Source organism: Halichoerus grypus, chromosome 8, assembly GCF_964656455.1.
Source record: "Halichoerus grypus chromosome 8, mHalGry1.hap1.1, whole genome shotgun sequence".
NCBI classification, from domain to species: Eukaryota; Metazoa; Chordata; class Mammalia; order Carnivora; family Phocidae; genus Halichoerus; species Halichoerus grypus.
In genome coordinates, this window is record NC_135719.1 from 34964071 (window position 1) to 34985023 (window position 20953).

The following is a 20953-nucleotide window of genomic DNA, read 5'->3' on the forward strand; positions in this document are numbered from 1 at the left end:
CTTCTAAAAGTTCCGATTTTGTGCTCCGCGGCTCTGTCACTTGCCAGAAGCGGCAGTCAGAGGCCCCCTCCCCCGCCATCTGTCCTCCCGAATATCGCCTCGGATTCACTTCTCTGCACGTCCTTCCAGAAAGCGGTCACTTTTCTGTTCAGAGAGTTGGTGCTAGTCCTTTCTTTGATCTCCTGTTAAGTTCGTAGGTGTTCGGAATGGTTTGATCCCTATCCAGCTGAATTCCTGGGACCAGACGAAATCCAGGTCTCCTACTCCTCTGCCATCTTGCTCCACCCCCAGTATTTTTATTGTTTTTGTGGGATGGTGATTTATCTGTTCTGAAGTTTTCCTCTGTCTACATTGAGAGCAAACAAAGGGTTTGTGTTTTTCTGTTTGTTTTGGTTCCTCTCCTGGTGATCCTTGGTTGCCTTCTGAAATCAGGCTTGTCTGATCCCCAGCAATGTCTCCTGCCTGAGTGCTGGGAGTTGAGTGGGAAAGGAGGAGTAAATGTCATAGACCTAGACCTTACCCCAAACTCCTATGTTACTGTGGCACCTACACACTCCACTGGCCAGAGTCCTCCAGTTTGCTGTGGCAGGAATTAACAGGGTTTCTGCGATCTTAATGCTTCTTTACATGACATTCAGCCAGGTCTCCAGTTTTTGTCTCTCCTTTACCCCACCACTTCCAGAAGTACATTGTATCTTTGGAGTGTTCTGTGCTGCAAAGTGAGTTACTTTCCCATCTTTCATCATTGTTGATGTGGGATTCAGCTTTCTTGGATGTGTTGTAACAGTTATGAGTTTATTTTCTGCTTTCTGGCTTCCATAGTATTGTTGCTATCATCTCCTTTACCTGTTCTTGTTTTTGTATGTTTGCTTCTTTAAGAGTCCTATTACTAGGGCACCTGGGTGGCTCAGTCATTAAGCGTCTGCCTTCGGCTCAGGTCATGGTCCCAGGGTCCTGGGATCGAGCTCCACGTCTGGCTCCCTGCTCCGAGGGAAGCCTGCTTCTCCCTCTCCCACTCCCCACTTGTGTTCCCTCTCTCGCTGTGTGTCTTTGTCAAATAAATAAATACAATCTTAAAAAAAAAAGTCCTATTACTATTTATTTTATTGGCAGAGTTTAAGGAGGGAACAGAATAAATTCATGTGACTTTTGTGGCTCAGTTTCCTCATCTTAAAATGCAGATGACAGTCTCTATATTATAGGGCGGATGTGAGGATTAAATGAGTTAATCACTGCAAATTGCTGAGAAAAGTGCCTGGGCCACGGTGCTACATAGTTTTTAGCTATTATTATTACTATGCTGGGTTCAGTTCTCTATATTTGGCAGAACCCTGACAGTATTTTTGATTCTCTTATTGATTTGCTATTTACTCCAGTGGTTGTCTCTAAATATTTTTAAAATGTACTCCTTTTAGGACAAACTTGATTTGTAACTGCCGTGTTTTTTTTTAAGCATCTATAAATTGTTGAATGTTCAAGGTCATCTCATAATTTCTCTCCACTAGTTCTTGATTGTTTGCATTCTTGGAGTTAGAGCATTCCAGTGGGTGGGAAGTAGCAAGATACTCTAGAGTAGGTGGCTGGAAATCAGGCTAATCTCCGTTTTCTATTATCTAATTACCATGAGGCCTAAGACACTATGTTAAAAATGTTAGTGATGTAACAGTTTATGAATATGAAGCATAGTGTAATCTCCCAGTATATACATCTAACTAAATTTTTATGAGTGTACCTTTGCTGGGGCAGCAAAAAAAGCTAGTATGTATTTTAAGGTCACACCTTTTCTCCTTCCTCTCAAGTTAATATTTGTTTTGGATTCTCGGGGTTTTTTTAGTACTTACTTACTCATTTGACTAAATACAACTTTTCTTTGCCTCCTCCAGGTTTTGTGGTCTTTGCAACACTTGTGGTCATTGTGTCATTGATACTAATCTTCGTGGTGGGACCTCGCCATGGACAGACAAACATTCTTGTGTACATAACAATCTGCTCTGTAATTGGAGCGTTTTCAGTCTCCTGTGTTAAGGGCCTGGGCATTGCTATCAAAGAGCTGTTTGCTGGAAAGCCTGTGCTGCGACATCCCCTGGCCTGGATTCTGCTGCTGAGCCTTATAGTCTGTGTGAGCACACAGATTAATTACCTGAACAGGGCCCTGGATATATTCAACACTTCCATTGTGACTCCAATATATTATGTATTCTTTACAACATCAGTTTTAACTTGTTCAGCTATTCTTTTTAAGGAGTGGCAAGATATGCCTGTTGATGATGTCATTGGTACTTTGAGTGGCTTCTTTACAATCATTGTGGGAATATTCTTGTTGCATGCCTTTAAAGACGTCAGCTTTAGTCTAGCAAGTCTCCCTGTGTCTTTTCGAAAAGACGAAAAAGCAATGAATGGCAATCTCTCTAACATGTATGAAGTTCTTAATAATAATGAAGAAAGCTTAACCTGTGGAATTGAACAACACAGTGGTGAAAATATCTCCCGAAGAAATGGAAATCTCACAGCTTTTTAAGAAAAATGTAATTAAAAGGTTAATCTATAATTGTGTTATAAAGTGAACTTGAATATCAGAATGTGTCTGAAAAAGCATTGTTCTCAAAAAAAATGTTCTCTGGAGACAATCTTTTTTAAAGTTTCACTGATTTGGACCAAGAAATTACTTCTTTTCTTATATTTACATGATGGTAGCTCACTAAAATGACCTCAGTACCTGGCCAATTTCTATTAACATTGTATTATAGAGGTATTTTAAATTTTTCCTTCACTGAAATCTAAATGCACTGAGTTTTAAGTCTATGAAAATCTTTATTTTTTCATTGGTGATGAAAATCTGAAATGTACATTTGTCATCCCCACTCCATCAATCCCTGACCATTTGAAGGCTTTTTGATTTAAAAAGGAACAAAATTTTCCTAATACATTATCCTGTGATTTACCTTACCTATAAAAATGACTCCTGTTTGATGAATTTTAATTTTGAGATGTTAGTTTAAGAGAATCCTGTTATTAAATGAAGAAAAACTCAATTAACAAAAAAGGGTAGGAAGCTGCCCGATGGGAGATGTTTCTCACACTGTGACTTATCACCACACATTTGATGGTCTTCGTATTCCTTGATGGCACCTTGCTAAACCAGCTCATCTGCGTCTGTCAGGCTGTAGCCTGACTGGTTTCATTCTTCACTTACTCTAATCCCTTGATACCCGGAATCTTGATTTACCATTTTACATCAACTCTTGTACTTTTCAGTATATTTTCATAATGAGTTATATTGTCATTTAGATCTTCTAACAACTCTGGGAAATAAAGTCCAAAGACTAATTTCTTAAATTTAGCTCATGTTATAATAAAAAGACAAATTGGAACAGTTCTTTTCTAAGTCTGAATGTTTAGAACAAACACGGTGTTTGTAAAATATGGTTTCTTTGTACCCAGTATCTATCTATCTTATTTTGCTTTAGAGTTTGTTCAGATCATGGTGTATTTTGGTCTAAAAATGTCCATGAAAAGATGTTTATGGAAAATTTCAAATGTATGCAAAAAAGGTAGACTAGTATAATGAACTCCATCCAGCTTCAGAACCAATCATCATAGCAATTAATTGGGCTTTAAAAAGTAGACCATTTCCACCTGGGCAGTAGGGAGTACATGGGCTTGTTCCCACTGTGCTGCTCCTGCCCAAGGTCACACAGCTTGACCCCTACTGTGTAACCAGTCACCACTGGTGCCTCACTGTCCTTGCCTGGGGGGTTGCCGGAGCCTCACTGGTGACGGCACCAATGTCCCACCACACAGCTCTCTCTTGGTTTTATCAGGGCAAAGTTTCATGACATAAATTCCCTTTCCCCAGCATTTTTTTTTTAATCCTCTAAGGAGACTTTTTTTGTAGACTTTTTTTTTTTTTAATTGCCTCCCCCATGTAATCTTAATGTCACAGATGATACACTGTTTATGTATCTGCACACCTAATAGAGTAAGAACCAGTTTTCACTCCCATGGGTGTGATACAGCACTCAGAATGCATAGATTAATAAATTCTTAATTCAACATCTTATAGCACTTGAAATTGTACATAAATGTTGTTTACATGTTATTTGGTTTATAATGGAGACTTACAGAACTTAGTAATATGAATTACTTAAACTTAGCCATTAATCATTAATTCCTCATAGTCTATACTCCAGTATAGGGTGAGCAGATGATACTACCCTCAGTCTGTGGCAGAATGCTGGCCCCAGGGTTATTCACATTACCAAAAGCAATATTTTTAGGTAACTAACTTTTGGTAAACAAACAACAGTTCTATTTCATATTAAGTCAAGGTTAAAGAGTACAACGGAATAGTTCACAGACTTTATTTTCAGTAGCATGTATGATGCTGCTGGATTTTAGTGTTGTTTCCAAAGCCATACGGCAATTACTCCATATCATGATCTTGTCCCTTTTTGGAAAGCTGCAGGTGGCCTAGACTCAGATCTCCTGGGCCAGGTCTGTGCAGATAAGTAAAGTACCTTGCCCAAACCGGGGCATAGGTCACAACACTGAATAAACACAAATAAGTTTTATTAGTTTTATTCTGTAACCTTTAAATCATACCTTACAAATTAGATTCTGTCACAACTGGATTTAGTAGAAGCAGAGGAATCAAGTTCACTATTTTCTGAAACGTTGACACAAAAAAGGGAAGGGAACAATGACTTAGAAAAGGTTACTCATAAAAGACCATCAGAAAAATTCCTAAACAAAAGCTAAATAATCATTAATTCTAATTGGTAGTGCATTTTATTACAATGAGCCGGTTATTAAGTTTCTTAAGTCCATAAATCTTTCCCCACATATTACTGATCCTTTGCTAAGGAATAAATGGATGAACTCAGCAGCACTTTGACATAGCTAGCTGTTGGAACATTCCATAGAAAAATGGAAAATAATTCTGTAAGAACATGATGGCAACAATAAGCAGCCAATATTCTCAGACTTTCTAATTACCAAAAGCATATACAATTTTAGTCTAGAAAAATAAGTCAATTTTATAAAATTAAGCTTTTAAATTGAAAAGTACCCCCTTTAACACGCACAGAGATACTGAAAAACAGTCCCTAAAAATCTCGCTAAATAGTTTATGGAAAGAAAAACATGCCCTTATAGTTATTAAATGCAGTCAGTACTGGGACTCTTCAAAAATATGATACACATGTCCTCAGCTGCTGGCCAGGGACTGGTGGATAGGAGGCTGAAAGCAGCGAACATGCTCCACGGGGGTGCTTTCTCCATCGCCAGACTTCAAGTACTTGTCCAAGATAGTAATTATCTCATCATTTAGAATCTGGAACTTGCGAATTCTCTCCACCATCTTCTTCAATGGCTGCAACAGTTAAAATTAGGATGTCTTACTATTAAAACATGTATATTTATTCATGTTTCAAAATGGCAGGATTTTCACATTTTCTCATAAAAATTACAGCAAACTACTAGCACACATATCTCTTTAATGTACCTATTGGAACAATGAATATATTTTGCATTTAAACACATCTCTCTATTGGTCTCATGCTACTGACTATAGGTTTACCTGTTATAGACCTACTATTCATTCAACACACAGGTATTAAGAAGCTGCTGTGTATTAAAAACTGTGAATGTAAAGATGAAAATAATATGGTCAGTGGGGAAAGACCAGTAATCCAAGTCTTAGATTCCAGTTCTTGTGGACAGCATACTTTGATAGACTGTGCTGGTACAACAGAACTGGATAAAGAACACACGCATGTGCACACACACATACACAGGAAGACACTTTAAAAAGCATTGCAGGTTTTGTCTATGCAGGAGGTAAAGCAGAAGCCAGGACTTCCTAAGGGACAGATGCCACCAGCAGCAGTGGGAAGAGATGTCCTGGGCTACAAACAAGCGGGACTAGATGTAGAAACTCCCAATAAAGCCAGGACCCTCTAAGGTGACCCCAATTTGGTAACAGTTCGTGGAGATGAGAAGCAAAAATCTTGGGAGAAAAGCAATCCATGGGGCGCCTGGGTGGTGAAGTTGGTGGAGCGTCTGACTCTTGGTTTCAGCTCAAGTCGTGATCTCAGGGTGATGAGATCGAGCCCCACATCAGGCTCCACACTTAGCGTGGAATCTCCCTGAGTTTCCCTCTCCCTCAAATAAATAAATCTTTAAAAAAGAAAAGAAAAGCAATCTAAATTAAGTTCAATTGGACAAGAGCTGGCAAATAAACCCAACACACAAAATATTTCAGAGTTTTAGATAACCTTTGAGGCTTCAGACACTAGAATTACAAGTTATACTCCTATCATTCAAAACTAAAAACAGTAGATTAGAGTTAAAGTATTCCGGGAACAGCCCAGAGAGACAAGAAAATGAAGACATGGGAGGTGGAGTGGCCCCTTGAAGACATCCATGCCCCAATCCCCAGAACCTATGAACATGTTACCTTCCATGGCAAAAGAGACTTTGAAAATGTAGTTAAGATTATAGATTTCAAAATAGGGAAAGTACCCTGGATTTTCCAGGTGAACCCAATCTAATCATATGCGAAAAGAACTTTCTCCAGGTGGAGGCAGGAGGTATGGCAGAAAGGAAAGTTAAAACACTGGATGCATGGGAGGGACTTGAGATGTGGGCTAATGGCCAGCAAGGAAATGGGGACCTTAGTCCTCCAACTGCAAGGGACTGTGTCCAGCAGATTCATCTCTAGAGGCTCCAGAAAGGAACATAGCCCTACAGATACACTAATTTTGGCCTTGAGATGATAGAGGACCCAACTGAGTCATGCTGAACCCAGATTTCTGACCGACAGAACTGAGAAAATGGGTATCGTTTTAAACCACTAAATGTCTGGCAATCTGTTGTGGATTAGGAAACTAATTAGAAAACTAACAGGATAAGGGATAAGGGAACCAGAAGAATGTCTAACAAGTATGTAATTGTAGTCCTAAAAGAGGAGAATAGAGAGAATGGAAGAAAAGACTAAAATATTTGAAAAGATAATGGCTGAGTATTTTCTAGAATTCAATTATAAAGAATCCATAAAATGACAAAGGGAAAAAGATCTTAAAGGTGCCAAAACAAGCAAACAAACCAACAAATCAAACAAAACAAACCACACACACTTTGGCCACAAAAAAAGAAGCCAGAAGACTGGAATAGTATGCCAATAATCTGAAAATGCAGATCCTATAAAGCTGTATAATATGAAGCAGATCTAAGTACCCTAAAAAGAGAAAGAACATGGAACAATTAGTACTTTAACTGCCTGACTGCTTTACTTATCAAGTATATTTAGATTCATTTTGGAAATGAAAAGAAAGCTTCAGCTGGTGTCAGTCGCCTTATGTACTGGGATGAAAAGCATTCCCCAAAAAAGGACTTTTAGTAAGTACAAAGTATGATTATTTTGTGAAGCTTCCACATACCACATTTTTGATAATCTCATCTTTGCCATCATGTTTCTGGACTTTAAGTAGATGGTAGCAGAAATCCAGGACTGCGAAGCGCCGCTGTTGCCCAAGAAGTACAATGATCATACAGCCAGCCCAGTGGAGCCCGTCGCCAAAGCACTGCCTAAAAACAAGAAGCAGCAAGTACAATGGGCAATCAACAAAAATTATAAAGTCTTTTATAAGTCTGTGTCCAGACGTCAATGACCAAGGAATCCACTTGAAACAAGCCAGGAAGGGAATGCTGAGCAGCAGATGATGTGTCCTTCTTTTTGGTAAACATCTCTTTTGGGTTCCTCTGGCACACTGCTTCTTAACCTTTTTTTTAGATCATGGACTCTTCAAGAAGGATGACTTTGGGAAGCTGTGGACACCCCACCCCCCCCGAAAAACGCATACCGAACTTGCCTAAGTTTCCATGGGTTCAGAGAACACCTAGAAACTTCACCCTGAGTCACCGCCTGAGCATGAAGTAAGAGCCTCCACTTAAATGGCTTTAAAGCAGCTCAGCAAACCTCTAGTCAACTTCCAGAGGAATGCAGTCTTCTCTGTTAGCCTGCTCCCACTTCCCCGTCCACTGAGCACATACTTACTCGACTGTAAACTCGTGTGTTCCCACAGGAATACAGTAGACAAATTGCATGGCACTCCACAGTCTGTGAAACTCAACACACTCATCCACATGCATGACTCCATTGCTGGGCAGAGGCCCACGCCAGATAGGGTCATCCAGAAAGGTCCGGATCCGAGTCAGGATAACTTCAAACATAGACAGGCCACAGCAGAGACGCTCCTTTGTCAGCAAGTCCCCCTCTCTTGCTATTGCAATTTGCTGCAGAAAGGATAGAACATTATGAGCCAGGGCAGGAGGGCAGTGGACTGCTGAAACCAAACTACCCAGATTTGTTTCTGACTTACTGGAAAACTATCTTGATTTGCAGAAGAGGATTTTTAGAAATAAGCATTAACAACGTAAGTATGTCAGCTATTACATACAGGTCTTCATAGATTAAAAATATATTCCAGTCAAGGAGAACTGTCTAGTACAGCTATTCTTAACTGGGAGTGATTTTGCCTCCAGAGGACACATGGCAATGTGTGGAGACATTTTTGGTTGTCAATGCTTGGTGTTAGGTGAGTGGCATCTAGTTGGTAGAGGCCAGGGGATACTGTGTTTTTTCAAAAATTTTTCTCAATTTTTTTTTTTAAGATTTTATTTATTTGACAGAGAGAGACACAGCGAGAGAGGGAACACAAGCAGGGGGAGTGGGAGAGGGAGAAGCAGGCTCCCCGCAGAGCAGGGAACCCGACGCGGGGTTTGATCCCAGGACCCTGGGATCATGACCTGAGCTGAAGGCAGCCGCTTAATGACTAAGCCACCCAGGCACCCCAATTTTTTCTTAAATTTTAATTCCAGTATAGTTAACATACAATGTTATATTAGTTTCAGGTGTACAATACAGTGATCCAAAAATTCCATATATTACTCAGTGCTCATCAAGAACAGTGTACTCTTAATACCTTTTTTTGAAATACTTTTTCACCTATTTCACCCATCACTCCATCCACCTCCCCTCTAGTAACCATCCATTTGTTCTCTGTAGTTAGAGTCTGTTTTTTGATTTATTTTTTTTTGTTCCTTTGTTCATTTGTTTTGTTTCTTAAATTCCACATGAGTGAAATCATATGGTATTTGTCTTTCTCTGACTGGCTTATTTTGCTTAGCATTATACTCTTTAGCTCCATCCATATTGTTGCAAATGGCAAGATTTCATTTTTTATGACTGAATAATATTCCATTATGTGTGTGTGTGTATGTGTGTGTGTGCGTGTGTACACACACACATATATACACATTTTCTTTATCCATTCATCAGTGGACATGTGGGCTGTTTCCATAATCTACCTTTTATAAATAATGTTGCAATAAACACAGGGGTGCATATAACCTTTCAAATTAGTGTTTTGTATTCTTTGGGTAAATATCCGGTAGTACGATTACTGTAGCATATGATAATTCTATTTTTAACTTATTGAGGACCCTCCATACTGTTTTCCAGAGTGGATCCACCGGTATGCATCCCCACCAACAGTGCACAAGTGTTCCTTTCCCTCAATATCCTCAGGGACACTTGTTTCTTGTGTTTGGGCTTTTATTCTGGCAGGTGTGAGGTGATATCTGACTGTAGTTTTGATTTGCATTTCCCTGATGATGAATGATGTTGAACATTTTTCATGTGTCTATAGGCTATCTGGAGAAATGTCTGTTCATGTCTTCTGCCCATTTTTAATTGGATTGTTTTTTGGTGTTGAGTTGTTTAAGTTATATATGTTGGATACTAACCCTTTATCAGCTGTCACTTGCAAATATCTCCTCCAATTCAACAGGCTGTCTTTTGGTTTTGTTGGTTGTATCCTCTGTTATATGGAAGCTTTTACTTTGATTAAGTCCCAACAGATAATTTTGTTTTGTTTTCCTTGCTTCAAGAGACATATCTAGAAATACGTTGTTATGGCCAACATCAGAGAAATTACTGTGTTCTCTTCTAGGATTTTTATGGATTGAGGTCTCATGCTGAGCTCTCTACATTTGCATGTAGTTGTCAAGTTTTCCCAACACCATCTGTTGAAGAGACTTTTTCCCATTTCATATTCTTTCCTCCTTTGTCAAAGATTAATTAACCATATAATTGTGGGATTGCTTCTGGTCTTTCTATTCTGTTCCACTGACCACTATTTTTGTGCCAATACCATACTGTTTTGATTAGTACAGCTCTGCAGCATAACGTTAGTAATCTAGAACTGTGACACCTCCAACTTGGTTTTGCTTTCTCAACATTGCTTTGGCTACTCGGGTTTTTTTGTGGTTCCATACAAATTTTAGGACTGTCTGTTCTAGTTCTGTGAAAAATGCTCTTGGTACTCCGACAGGGATTGCATTAAATCTGTAGATTGCTTTGGGTAATATGGATATTTAACAATATTTATTCTCCTAATCCATGAGCATGAAATATCTATCCATTTGGTTGTATCATCTTCAATTTCTTTTAGCAATATTTTATAGTTTTCAGAGTACAGGTCTTTCACCTCCTCGGTTTACTACTAGACATCTTACTATTTTTGGTACAACTGTAAATGGGATTGTTGTCTAAATTTCTCTTTCTGCCGCTTCATTAGTGTACAGAATGCAATGGATTTCTGTACATTGATTTTGTATCCTGGGACTATATTGAATTCATTTATCAGTTCTAGTAGTTTTTTGGTGGGGTCTTTAGGGTTTTGCATATATAGTTATCATGTTGTATATATAGTTATCATGTCATCTGCAAATAGTGAAAGTTTTACTTCTTCCTTACCAATCTGGATGCCCTTTATTTCTTTTTGCTGTCTGAGTGCTGTGGCTAGGACTGCCAGTAATTATGTTAATAAAAGTGATGAGTGGACATCCTGTCTTATTCCTGACCTTAGGGGAAAAGCTCTGTTTTTTTACCAATGAGTATGATGTTCACTGTGGGTTTTTCATATAATGTATTATGTTAAGGTATGTTCCCTCTAAACCTACCTTGTTGGTTTAGGTTTACAATATCCATATCATGAATGGATATTGTACTTTATCAAATCCTTTTCTGCATCTATTGAAAGAATCATGTTTTTTTCCTTTTTTTTTGAGAGGGAGAGAGGGGGGCAAGGAGGGGCAGAGGGAGAAGGAGAGAGAATCTTAAGCTGGGCATGGAGCCTGACACGGGGCTTGATCTCACAACCCTAAGATCATGACCTGATCCGAAATCAAGAGTTGGATGCTTAACGGACTAAGCCACCCAAGGTGCTCCAATGATCATATGGTTTTTATCCTTTCTCTTATCAATGTATCACAGTGATTATCTCTGGAGAGTGAACCACCCTTGCATCCCAAGAATGAATCCCACTTGATTGTGAATGACTTCTAATGTATTTGTTGGATTTGGTTTGCTAGTATTTTGTTGAGGACTTTTGCATCTATGTTCATCAGAGGTATTGGCCTGTAGTTCCCTTTTTTTGTGGTGTCTTTATCTAGTTTTGGTATCAGGTTGATGCTAGCCTCATAGGATAAATTTGGAAGTTTTCTTTCTTTTTCTATTTCTTGAAATAGTTTCAGAAGAATAGATATTAACTCTTCTTTAAATGTTTCTTAAAATTTACCTGTGAAGCTGTCTGTTCCTGGACTTCCGTTTGTTGGGTTTTTTGATTACTGATTCAATTTCATTGCTGGTAATCGGTCTGTTCAAATTTTCTATTTCTTCCTGCTTCAGGTTTGGAAAGTCAAATGTTTCTAGGAATTTATCTATTTGGTTGTCCACTTTGTTGGCATATAATTTTTCATAATATTCTCTTATAATTGTTTGTATTTCTGTGGTGTTGGTTGTGATTTCTCCTCTCTCTTTTTTTTAATCTTTTTTTTATTTGACAGAGAGAGACACAGCGAGAGAGGGAACACAAGCAGGGGGGAGTGGGAGAGGAAGAAGTAGGCTTCCCACCGAGCAGGGAGCCCGATGCGGGACTCGATTCCAGGACCCTGTGATCATGACCCGAGCCGAAGGCAGACGCTTAACGACTGAGCCACCCAGGCGCCCCTCTCCTCTCTCATTTCTGCTTTTGAGTCTTCCCTCTCTTCTTTTTTAAAATGAGTCAGGCTAAAGGTTTATCAATTTTGTTGATTTTTTCCAAGAACCAGCTCCTGGTTTCACTGATCTATTCCATTATATATTTTTTAGGTTCTATCTCATTTATTTCTCCTCTCATATTCATTATTTCCTTCCTTCTGCTGGTTTTTGGGTTTTGTTAGCTGTTCTTCCTAGCTCCTTTAGATGTAAGGTTAGGTTGTTTGAGACTGTTTTTGCTTCTTGAGGTAAGCCTACATTGCTACAAACGTCCCTCTTATAACCACTTTTGTTGCGTCCCAAAGACTTTGAACAATTGTGTTTTCATTTTCATTTGTTACCATGTAATTTTTTATTTCCTTCTTGATTTCTTGGTTGACCCATTTATTGTTTAGTAGCATGTTATTTGTGGTCTTTCCAGATTTTCTCTTGTGGTTGACTTCTAGTTTCATAGTGTTGTGGTCAGAAAAGATGTATGGCATAACTTCCATATTATATAATTTGTTGAGACTTGTTTCATGGGCTAATATGTGATCTATTCTGGAGAATGTTCTGTGTGCACTTGAAAAGAAAGTGTATCCTGCTGTTTTAGGATGGATGTTCTGAATATATGTTGAATACATCTGATCTAGTGCGTTATTCAAAGCCACTGTTTCCTTGCTGATTTTCTGTTTGGATGATGTCCACTGATGTAAGTGGGGTGTTAAAGTTCCCTACTATTATTGTATTACTGCCACTTATGTTTGTTATTAACTGTTTTATGTATTTAGGTGCTTTTATGTTGGATCCATAATTATTTACAATTGTTTTATCTTCCTGTTGGATTGTTCTCTTTACGATTATACAGTGTCCTTCTTGTTATAGTCTTTGTTTTAAAGTCTGTTTTGTCCAATATAAGTAATGCTACCCTGGCTTACCTTCACATCCATTTGCATGATAAATGTTTCACCATCCCCTCACTTTCAATCTGCATGTGTCTTTAGGTCTGAAATGAGTCTCTTGTAGGTAGCATATAGATGGGTCTTGTTTTTATCTATTCTGTCACCCTATGTCTTTTGATGGGAGCATTTATACATTTACATTCAAAATAATTATTGATAGATATTTATTTATTGCCAATTTGTTACTTGTTTTGTGGTTGTTTTTGTAGTTTATCTCTGTACCTTTCTTCTCTTGCTCTCTTCCCTCAGAGTTTGCTGGCTTTCTTTCGTGATATACTTTGATTCATTTCTCTTTATTTTTTGCCTGTTACTGGTTTTTGATTTGTGGTTACCATCAGGCTTGTATTTAACATCTTCTGCATATAGCAGTCTATATCAAGTTGATGGTCGCTTAAGTCTGAACGCATTCTTTACTCCTCTCCCCCAACATTTTAGGTATATGGTGTCACACTTGACATCCTTTTATTTTGTAAGTTCCTTGACTTTTACAGATATGTTTATTTTTACTGCTTTTGTGCTTCCTATTTTTCTTAGTCTTACTTAAGGTTTTTCCTTTCCACTCAGAGTTCTCTTTAACATTTCTTGTAGGGCTGGTTTAGTGGTCATGAATTCCTTAAACTTGTGTTTGTGTGAGAAACTTTTTACCTCTCTTTCTATTCCGAATGATAGCCTTACTGGATAGGGTATTCTTGGCTGATTTTTTCCTTCCAGCATGTTGAATCTATAGATGCCACTCCTTTCTGGTCTGCATAGTTTCTGCTGAAGAATCTGATAGCTTAATTTGGTTTCCCTTGTACATAACAATTTTCTCTTTCTGCTTTTAAAATTCTCTATCACTACTTTTTGCCATTTAAATTACTATGTGTCTTGGTGTGGACCTCCTTGGGTTGATTTTGTTGGTGGCTCTCTGTGCCTCCTGGATCTGGACTTCTGTTTCCTTCCCCAGATTTGGGAAGTTTTCATCTATTATTTCCTCAAATAAATTTTCTGCCCCTTTTCTCTCCCTTCTTCTTTGGGATCCCTATAGTACAAATGTTGTTATACTTGATCATGTTGCTGAGTTCCCTACACCTATTCTCATTTTGCATAATTTTATTTTTCTCACCTGCTCAGCTTGACTACTTTCTATTACTCTGTCCTCCAGGTCACTGATTCGTTCTTCCGCTTCTTCTAGCCTACTATTTATTCCAGCTAGTGTATTTTTAATTTTATTTATTGTGCTCTTCATCTCTGATTGATTCTTTTTGTTGTTGTTGTTAAGGGCCTCACTGATGTCTTCTACTCTTTTTTTAAATCCAACGAGTATCTTTATAAGGTTACTCTAAATTTTCTATCAGGCATATTACTGATCTCCATTTGCTTAGGTCTCTTGTGGATTTTTTTTTTACTGTTCTTTCATTTGGGACATATTCCTCTCTCTCCTCATTTTGTTTAACTCTCTGTGTCTGTTTCTATGTGCTGGGAAATTCAGCTATGTCTCCTGCTCTTGAAAGTAGTGGCCTTATGAAGACCCTGCCATGCAGTGTCCCCTATTCACCAGAACCTGGCACTTCAGGAGTGTCTCCTATATGTGCTGTGCATGTCCTGCTGTTGTGGCTGAGCTGCTTTTTCCTTCAGTCTAGTTGTCTTCAGTGGCTCTCTTTGCCTGTTGTGGGGAGTGCTTGGTCCCTGTGGTGTTAGTGGGCCAGTCTCGTGCCACCTACAGCTTGAGTTGAGTCAGACTAGGCATTTGCCAGAGATGCAGTAGCACCAAACTAAAGTGTGCTTTCCCTGTGTTGTCCCCTGAGCTTTTGTTGGTGGGCAGGGCTTGCAGGCAGACCAGTTGTCTGCCCCCAGCCCACTGCTGGGCCCTCTGACTGGTGTGTGTGGTTATCTGTCCCTCTCTCTACGGTAAGAGTCACTTGGAAGTGGTGCTGGCCCCTGTCAAGGTGCTTGCACACTGCCAGGGTATGGCACTGCCCTAGATGAGCTCCGGCCAAGACTGTACTGGGGGGCAGAGCTGCAATGGTGAGGAGCGGGAGACCATGGTACGGTGGTGTTAGCAAGGTTCGGGAAGCACCTGTCCTCAGCAGGAGGGAGGCAGACCTGTCTGGAGGGTGAGATCTGCAGCAGCACAGCACGGGGGGGTGGGGCAGCAGTGACAGCCAGTCAGGTAGTGAGTGTCAGCATGGTGCTGGTTACCGCAGGTGGCCACGTGTTTATGCTGGGGGTCAGGGGATGGAAATGGTACCTGTTCCTTTGTTCCTGGCGAAGTCTCTCAGGGATCTCCCTGTTTTGCCAGGACACCCTCTGAGGTGAGTAAACTACTGCCCCTTTTTTTGCCCCGGGTGTTTTTCAAACTGCTGCTTCTATGCTGTATCTCCACGAGGCTGCTGTACCAGAGACACTGCTAAACATCCTACAATTCACAGGACAATCTCCACAAGAAAAAATTATCCGGTCCAAACTGGGGACAGCGCTGCAACTGAGAAACCCTGATCTAGCTTAAGTTGATATAAAATCATGCAACTGTACCCTGACGCCTTGCCTCCTGTATGAGACTCCCACTTTCTTCTGTTATTAAAAAACTATGAAAAAAGTCTTCTTCATGAAGAGATAGACAAGAAAAACAAGTAACATTTACTGTGTATGTCTTATGTGCTAGGTAATGTCCTAAGCCCTTTGCACATGTTAACTCATTCAGACTTCCCAACCACCCTGTGACAAGGTCCTATTATGAACCCCACTGGAGACACTGAGGCTTGAGAAGGCCCATCCGACTTCATGATGCCTTCAGGGTGGGTCACCCAGAGCCTGTATTCTGAAGCCCCAGCCCCAGGCCTGATGTGGATACCAAGCTTGCAAGAGTGACAGCCGTCACAGTATGCATTACCTGAGGGGTCCCCAGTCTTTCAATCAGAGGGACAAGATGCAGCGGGGCGTACTTTGATTCTAGTCTTTTCATTTTGGCATCAAGTCTCTCGCCCTCTGCAGTGGAAAAAATATTTTAATTTCTGATCCTCTGCATGAAAAACGATTACTGAAGTTTAATTTTGTCAAAGAAACAAATGAAAGATTTCTTACAGATTCTCTCTGAACATTACAGAACTGGCTTATTTGATATATTAATTCAAAATGACAGAACTGATTTTCTGTTCAATATTCATTTTTTAAAACACAAAATTCCAAATGTAATCAAAATCAGAGAATAGTACAAAACCCTCTGTACCCATCTGCTGCATGAGTATCAACTCATGATACTCTTGTTTCATAGACACTCAACATCTATGAACAATAGCATAGGAGCTATTTTGAAGCACATCCAATACGTATCATTTCAGCCTTTAATACTTCAATTATTCAATATTTATCTAACCATGTTACATTACCAATTACCTCCAGTTATGACTGAACAGGCACCAAACTCAAACAAAACTGGCACTAAGTTCTCTGGTCACAAGGACCAAGTGTCACCACTGCAAAGGGCAGTCTGGACTCCCTGGTAAGAGACACATAGACTCACCTTTCACGTGGACTCTTGGCAAGATGTTCTGAAATGGGGCTGCATGCAACAGGTCACACACTTCTTCTAAAGACTAGAGCAAAAGAAGAAGATTGCCTTAGGACATTTACCTCACCACAGAGACAGAGAAGTCGTGCTGAAAACAAGATGTATCTTTGCCATTTAGTGTAAAACAAATACTCTAAGCAGCACTGTGCAGTAGAACTCTCTGGGATGATGGAAATGTTCTCTGTGCTACACACTGACATAGTTACCAGCCACATACGGCTCGTACACCTGAATAACCAAATTTAAATTGTATTCACTTTCAATTAATTTAAATACAGAAATGAGTAAAAACCAGTATTGAATATTGAAAACAATGGCCTTTGTTTTCCAGGATTTTCCAGTTTGGCAGCCCGAATCTGCTAATTGCTACCAGCCTCTTAAGAAGTTTGTAACTTAGTTATAACACAGTTTATAACAAGACACTGCTACACAGACAGGAGGAAGGGTAATTCCTCTCTGAACAGCGCTAGATGCAGAAGGAAAGGCAGCGTCACTCTTATACACAAACAAAGTTCTGAGCGGTCACTCTGAACCTGCTTTTGGATCACAACACCTCTAAAGAGGTAATAAAAACCCTACAGAAGACCCATTCTCCAGAATATTGCAGTGTAGAGGGAAAGTTTACCTCTGATATCACAGGGGTTGCAGAACTCCTAAAAACTTACCACAAACCCAAAGGTGGTCAAGAACAAGGCATTTTTCCAGACTCTGAGGGCTCTTAAACTATAGAGAAGGGCCCTGAAGATCAGTGTGTTCACCGTGGGGCAGGCAGAAGATGCCAATGAGCTCTCTCTCATGCCTCTGACTCTACACCCATCTTGAAATCTTATAATCCCCCAGTAATAAAACAAATTTCTAAACAAAAAAACTGTTTTCAGAAAGTCAAGACGTATATCAACTGATGATATTTTCCCTTCTGAGAATCTCCCCAGATAATGGCAAAGCGAAGACCAAGAAGAGGAAGAGAAGACTTTCTGTCCTTATCAAGTGAGGGTCCTACTGTCACGTAACACAAATCTAGTGCAGTAGCCAGTCAGCTGCCACCTGTTCCCCCAGGACACTCCAGAGGGAGACTGACCCCTCCACACACCGTCTTCCATTGCTGAGGCCAGCAGCAAAGCATGAGCTCCTCATGCAGAATATATATAGTAGAAGCCACCTCTGGGCCAGGGTACCCAACACCTGTTCCCCTGGGCCTTCTACTCTAGGTGAAGATGATGTTGGGGGAGGAGAGAGGAACAAACTAAAAGAAGGGACAGGGTCAGATGATGACTGTGTGCTATGCAAACACATAAAAGAGGGTGATGTCAATGGAATACTATGCAGCTACAAAAAGGATAAGAAACGTCCCCACTTCTGATGTAGAATGATCTCCAGCATATATTTACTGTTGAGTGAAAAAAGCAACATGGAGAGGAGTGAATGGCCGGCCTGCACCAACAGAGTGTAGGGGGGCAGCTGGAAGGTGACTGACTGCAAGAAAGTGGTCAGGCCGATGGATGGCGGATGGGAGACTTGGTTAAGGGATGACAGCTGCCAAGTAGGAATGCTGGGGGCAGAGCCACACACGCGAGCTCCGCAGGCAGTAAGGAGCCTGCAGGCCAGCAAAACCATCCAAGAGGGATGGCTCATCTGGCTGTGCTGCTTCCAGGTGCTACTGCCAATGGCCTCAAATTTTTGCCCCCAAACCAAGCCAGAAAAACTGAGAACAGCTATAAAAACCAGCATTTAAAACAAACAAGCAATTGACACTATTCTAAAATAAAGAGTTTATTAAACACAAACAACCATAAACTAAAACAAAACAAACGAACAAACAAACAAAAAAAACCGCAACTACAGTATCAAACTTTCCAGGCTAGAATTTTTTGGGTTTTAAAAAATTTTTTATTTAAATCCAATTTAATTAGGGGCGCCTGGGTGGCTCAGTCGGTTAAGCATCTGCCTTCGGCTCAGGTCATGATCCCAGGGTCCTGGGACTGAGCCCCACATCAGGCTCCCTGCTCAGCTGGGAGTCTGCTTCTGTCTCTCTCCCCCTCTGCCCCTCCCCACCACTTGTTCTCTGTCAGATACATAAAATCTTAAAAATAAATAAATAAATAAATAAATCCAATTTAGTTAACATACAGTGTACTATTAGTTTCAGGGGTAGAGTTTAGTGATTCATCAGTTGCATATAACACCCAGTGCTCATTACATCACATGCCCTCCTTAATGCCCATCACCCAGTTACCCCATCCCCCCACCCACTTCCCCTCCAGCAACCTGTTTGTTTCCTAGAGTTAAGAGTCCCTTATGGTTTGCCTCCCTCTGTTTTTGCCTTATTTTATTTTTCCTTCCCTTCCCTTACGTTCATGTTTTGTTTCTTAAATTCCACATATGAGTGAAATCATCTGATATTTGTCTTTCTCTGACTTATTTCACTCAGCATAATACCCTCTAGTTCCATCTATGTCTGTTGCAAATGGCAAGATTTCATTCTTTTTTTTTTTAAAAGATTTTATTTATTTATTTGACAGAGAGAGACACAGCGAGAGAGGGAACACAAGCAGGGGGAGTGGGAGAGGGAGAAGCAGGTTTCCTGCTGAGCAGAGAGCCCGACGTGGGGCTCTATCCCAGGACCCTGGGATCATGACCTGAGCCGAAGGCAGACGCTCAACGATTGAGCCACCCAGGCACCCCAGATTTCATTCTTTTTGATGGCTGAGTAATATTCCTGTGTGTGTGTGTGATCTTTTTTATACCAGGCTAGGTTTTTAGGGAGCAGAATTTGAAAAGCAAAATGAAACAAACTTCTTCAGAAAGTTAAATGTATCTACGCAATGCACAGATTCAGAATAAGTAAGGTCAACATTTTTGGCTACTGAATCCAATCCTGGTGCCCGCGGGGGCCACTACTGACTGCATGGCAGCATGGTCAGGCCCTTGGGGGTCCCACCCACATGCTTGCTGCCCTGGCAGCTGGGTCACAGTTACCCCACTTTTCTAATGTGACAATCTGATTTACCCTGAGTATCTCCATTTATAATAGTGGGAACCCACACAAATACCAAAACATATTACCACCTTCCTCAGAGAGTCCAAAATAAGCACCAAGAAGAGATCAGTGTCTGGAGTCTTCAAAACTATCCTTAGGTTTGGTGGGATTTGGGCATAATCATCTGAGACAGGAGTGAGAACAGCCATGTCGTCTTCGACCTTGGAGAGTTTCACATTGATGGACCTATAGGAAATAGCACCTCCTACTTCCAAAAGGACAAAAGCAACACCACAAAATCCCAGTCTGGGGCCTGATCTGGCAGCAGACCAGCCCAACACAGAAATTCTGGCTTCTCACCACTTGCACAAGGTGCACAGACAAGGGAATCCAGAGAAGGGAGAAGTGAAGGGGTGACAGTGAGCAGAGGGCGTGAGGAGGGGTGGTGACAGGCATTCCTACAGGGCAGGGCCGCTGTGTCTGTAAGAGAGCCAGGCATGTGCTCACTATGCCTCAGGCACAGGCCCCGGAATCTGCTGCACTCGACTAAGATGTAGATGATGCTCTTTTCATTCACTGTTGCAGAAATATTCATACATTCATAAGTCAAAGTTTGCTTTCAAATCAACTGACAACTCTTTATAACATTTTTCCTAGGTGCCCGGTACTGTGCTTGCCACTCAAAGGAGCTAAGCACAACAGTATATACCTAAGACACAAGCCTAGTCTTAGAAGGGAGAAGACGAGGGGGATCTGTGTCAACTGGGTGCTAGAGACCCCGCTCTCACCAGGCCCCGGAGGCCTAGAGGATCACTCCACTGTTGAGCCACCAATTCCTACTGGATTGTGGTGAGGTCTTTAAGAGTGCTGAACAACTCTCACAAGGGATTTACTTGTCTTGAGAGATATGCAACAGGCATAATTGAAGGAACTAGGCAGCAAGGATCACATTGGTTTCAGATCTCTCTTTTTCTAAGTTCCTTTTTTTTTTTTTTAAAGATTATTTATTTATTTGACAGAAAGCACATAAGTAGGCAGAGCTGCAGGTACAGGGACAGGGAGAAGCAGGCCCCCCGCTGAGCAAGGAGCCCAACGTGGGGCTCGATCCCAGGACCCTGGGATCATGACCTGAGCTGAAGGCAGACGCTTAACAACTGAGCCACCCAGGCGCCCCTTTTTCTAAGTTTCTAATACAGCATCACACTCCATCCAAAAGCCAGTAAGTGTCCAATTGCTGACCTGACAATGGGTGTAGACTGTTCCTTTGAGCTGATGAGAGAGGAGTTCTGCTCTCCCAGCATCAAACCCCTATGGTTCTATAATTCTTTTATGTCCATACAAGGGTCTTTGACTTCTATTTCGTAGGTGAAGAAAAGCTTTTGATA

At 40.6% G+C, this 20953-nt stretch overlaps 2 protein-coding genes across 9 annotated transcripts in view; one reads left to right on the plus strand and one right to left on the minus strand.

The window, feature by feature from the left end:
- NIPA2 (NIPA magnesium transporter 2) overlaps positions 1 to 3376 on the plus strand; it is a 32320-nt gene extending 28944 nt beyond the window's left edge. For both annotated transcript variants that reach the window (XM_036076357.2, XM_036076358.2), the window contains one exon: positions 1884 to 3376. In XM_036076357.2, coding sequence (XP_035932250.1) covers positions 1884 to 2518 — 635 coding nt within the window. In that variant the 3' untranslated portion in view covers positions 2519 to 3376. The remainder of the gene's footprint in view (positions 1 to 1883) is intronic.
- A 1186-nt stretch (positions 3377 to 4562) lies between these two features.
- Positions 4563 to 20953, minus strand: part of CYFIP1 (cytoplasmic FMR1 interacting protein 1) — a 127273-nt gene continuing 110882 nt past the window's right edge. For 6 of the 7 annotated variants that reach the window (XM_078079016.1, XM_078079018.1, XM_078079017.1 and 3 more), the window contains 5 exons: positions 16544 to 16616; positions 15914 to 16008; positions 8057 to 8295; positions 7440 to 7587; positions 4563 to 5371 (listed from right to left, as the gene is read on the minus strand). In XM_078079016.1, coding sequence (XP_077935142.1) covers positions 5207 to 5371; positions 7440 to 7587; positions 8057 to 8295; positions 15914 to 16008; positions 16544 to 16616 — 720 coding nt within the window. In that variant the 3' untranslated portion in view covers positions 4563 to 5206. Of the gene's footprint in view, positions 5372 to 7439; positions 7588 to 8056; positions 8296 to 15913; positions 16009 to 16543; positions 16617 to 20953 lie in introns of those variants that run through there. The other variant, XR_013450355.1, reaches the window with a different exon arrangement.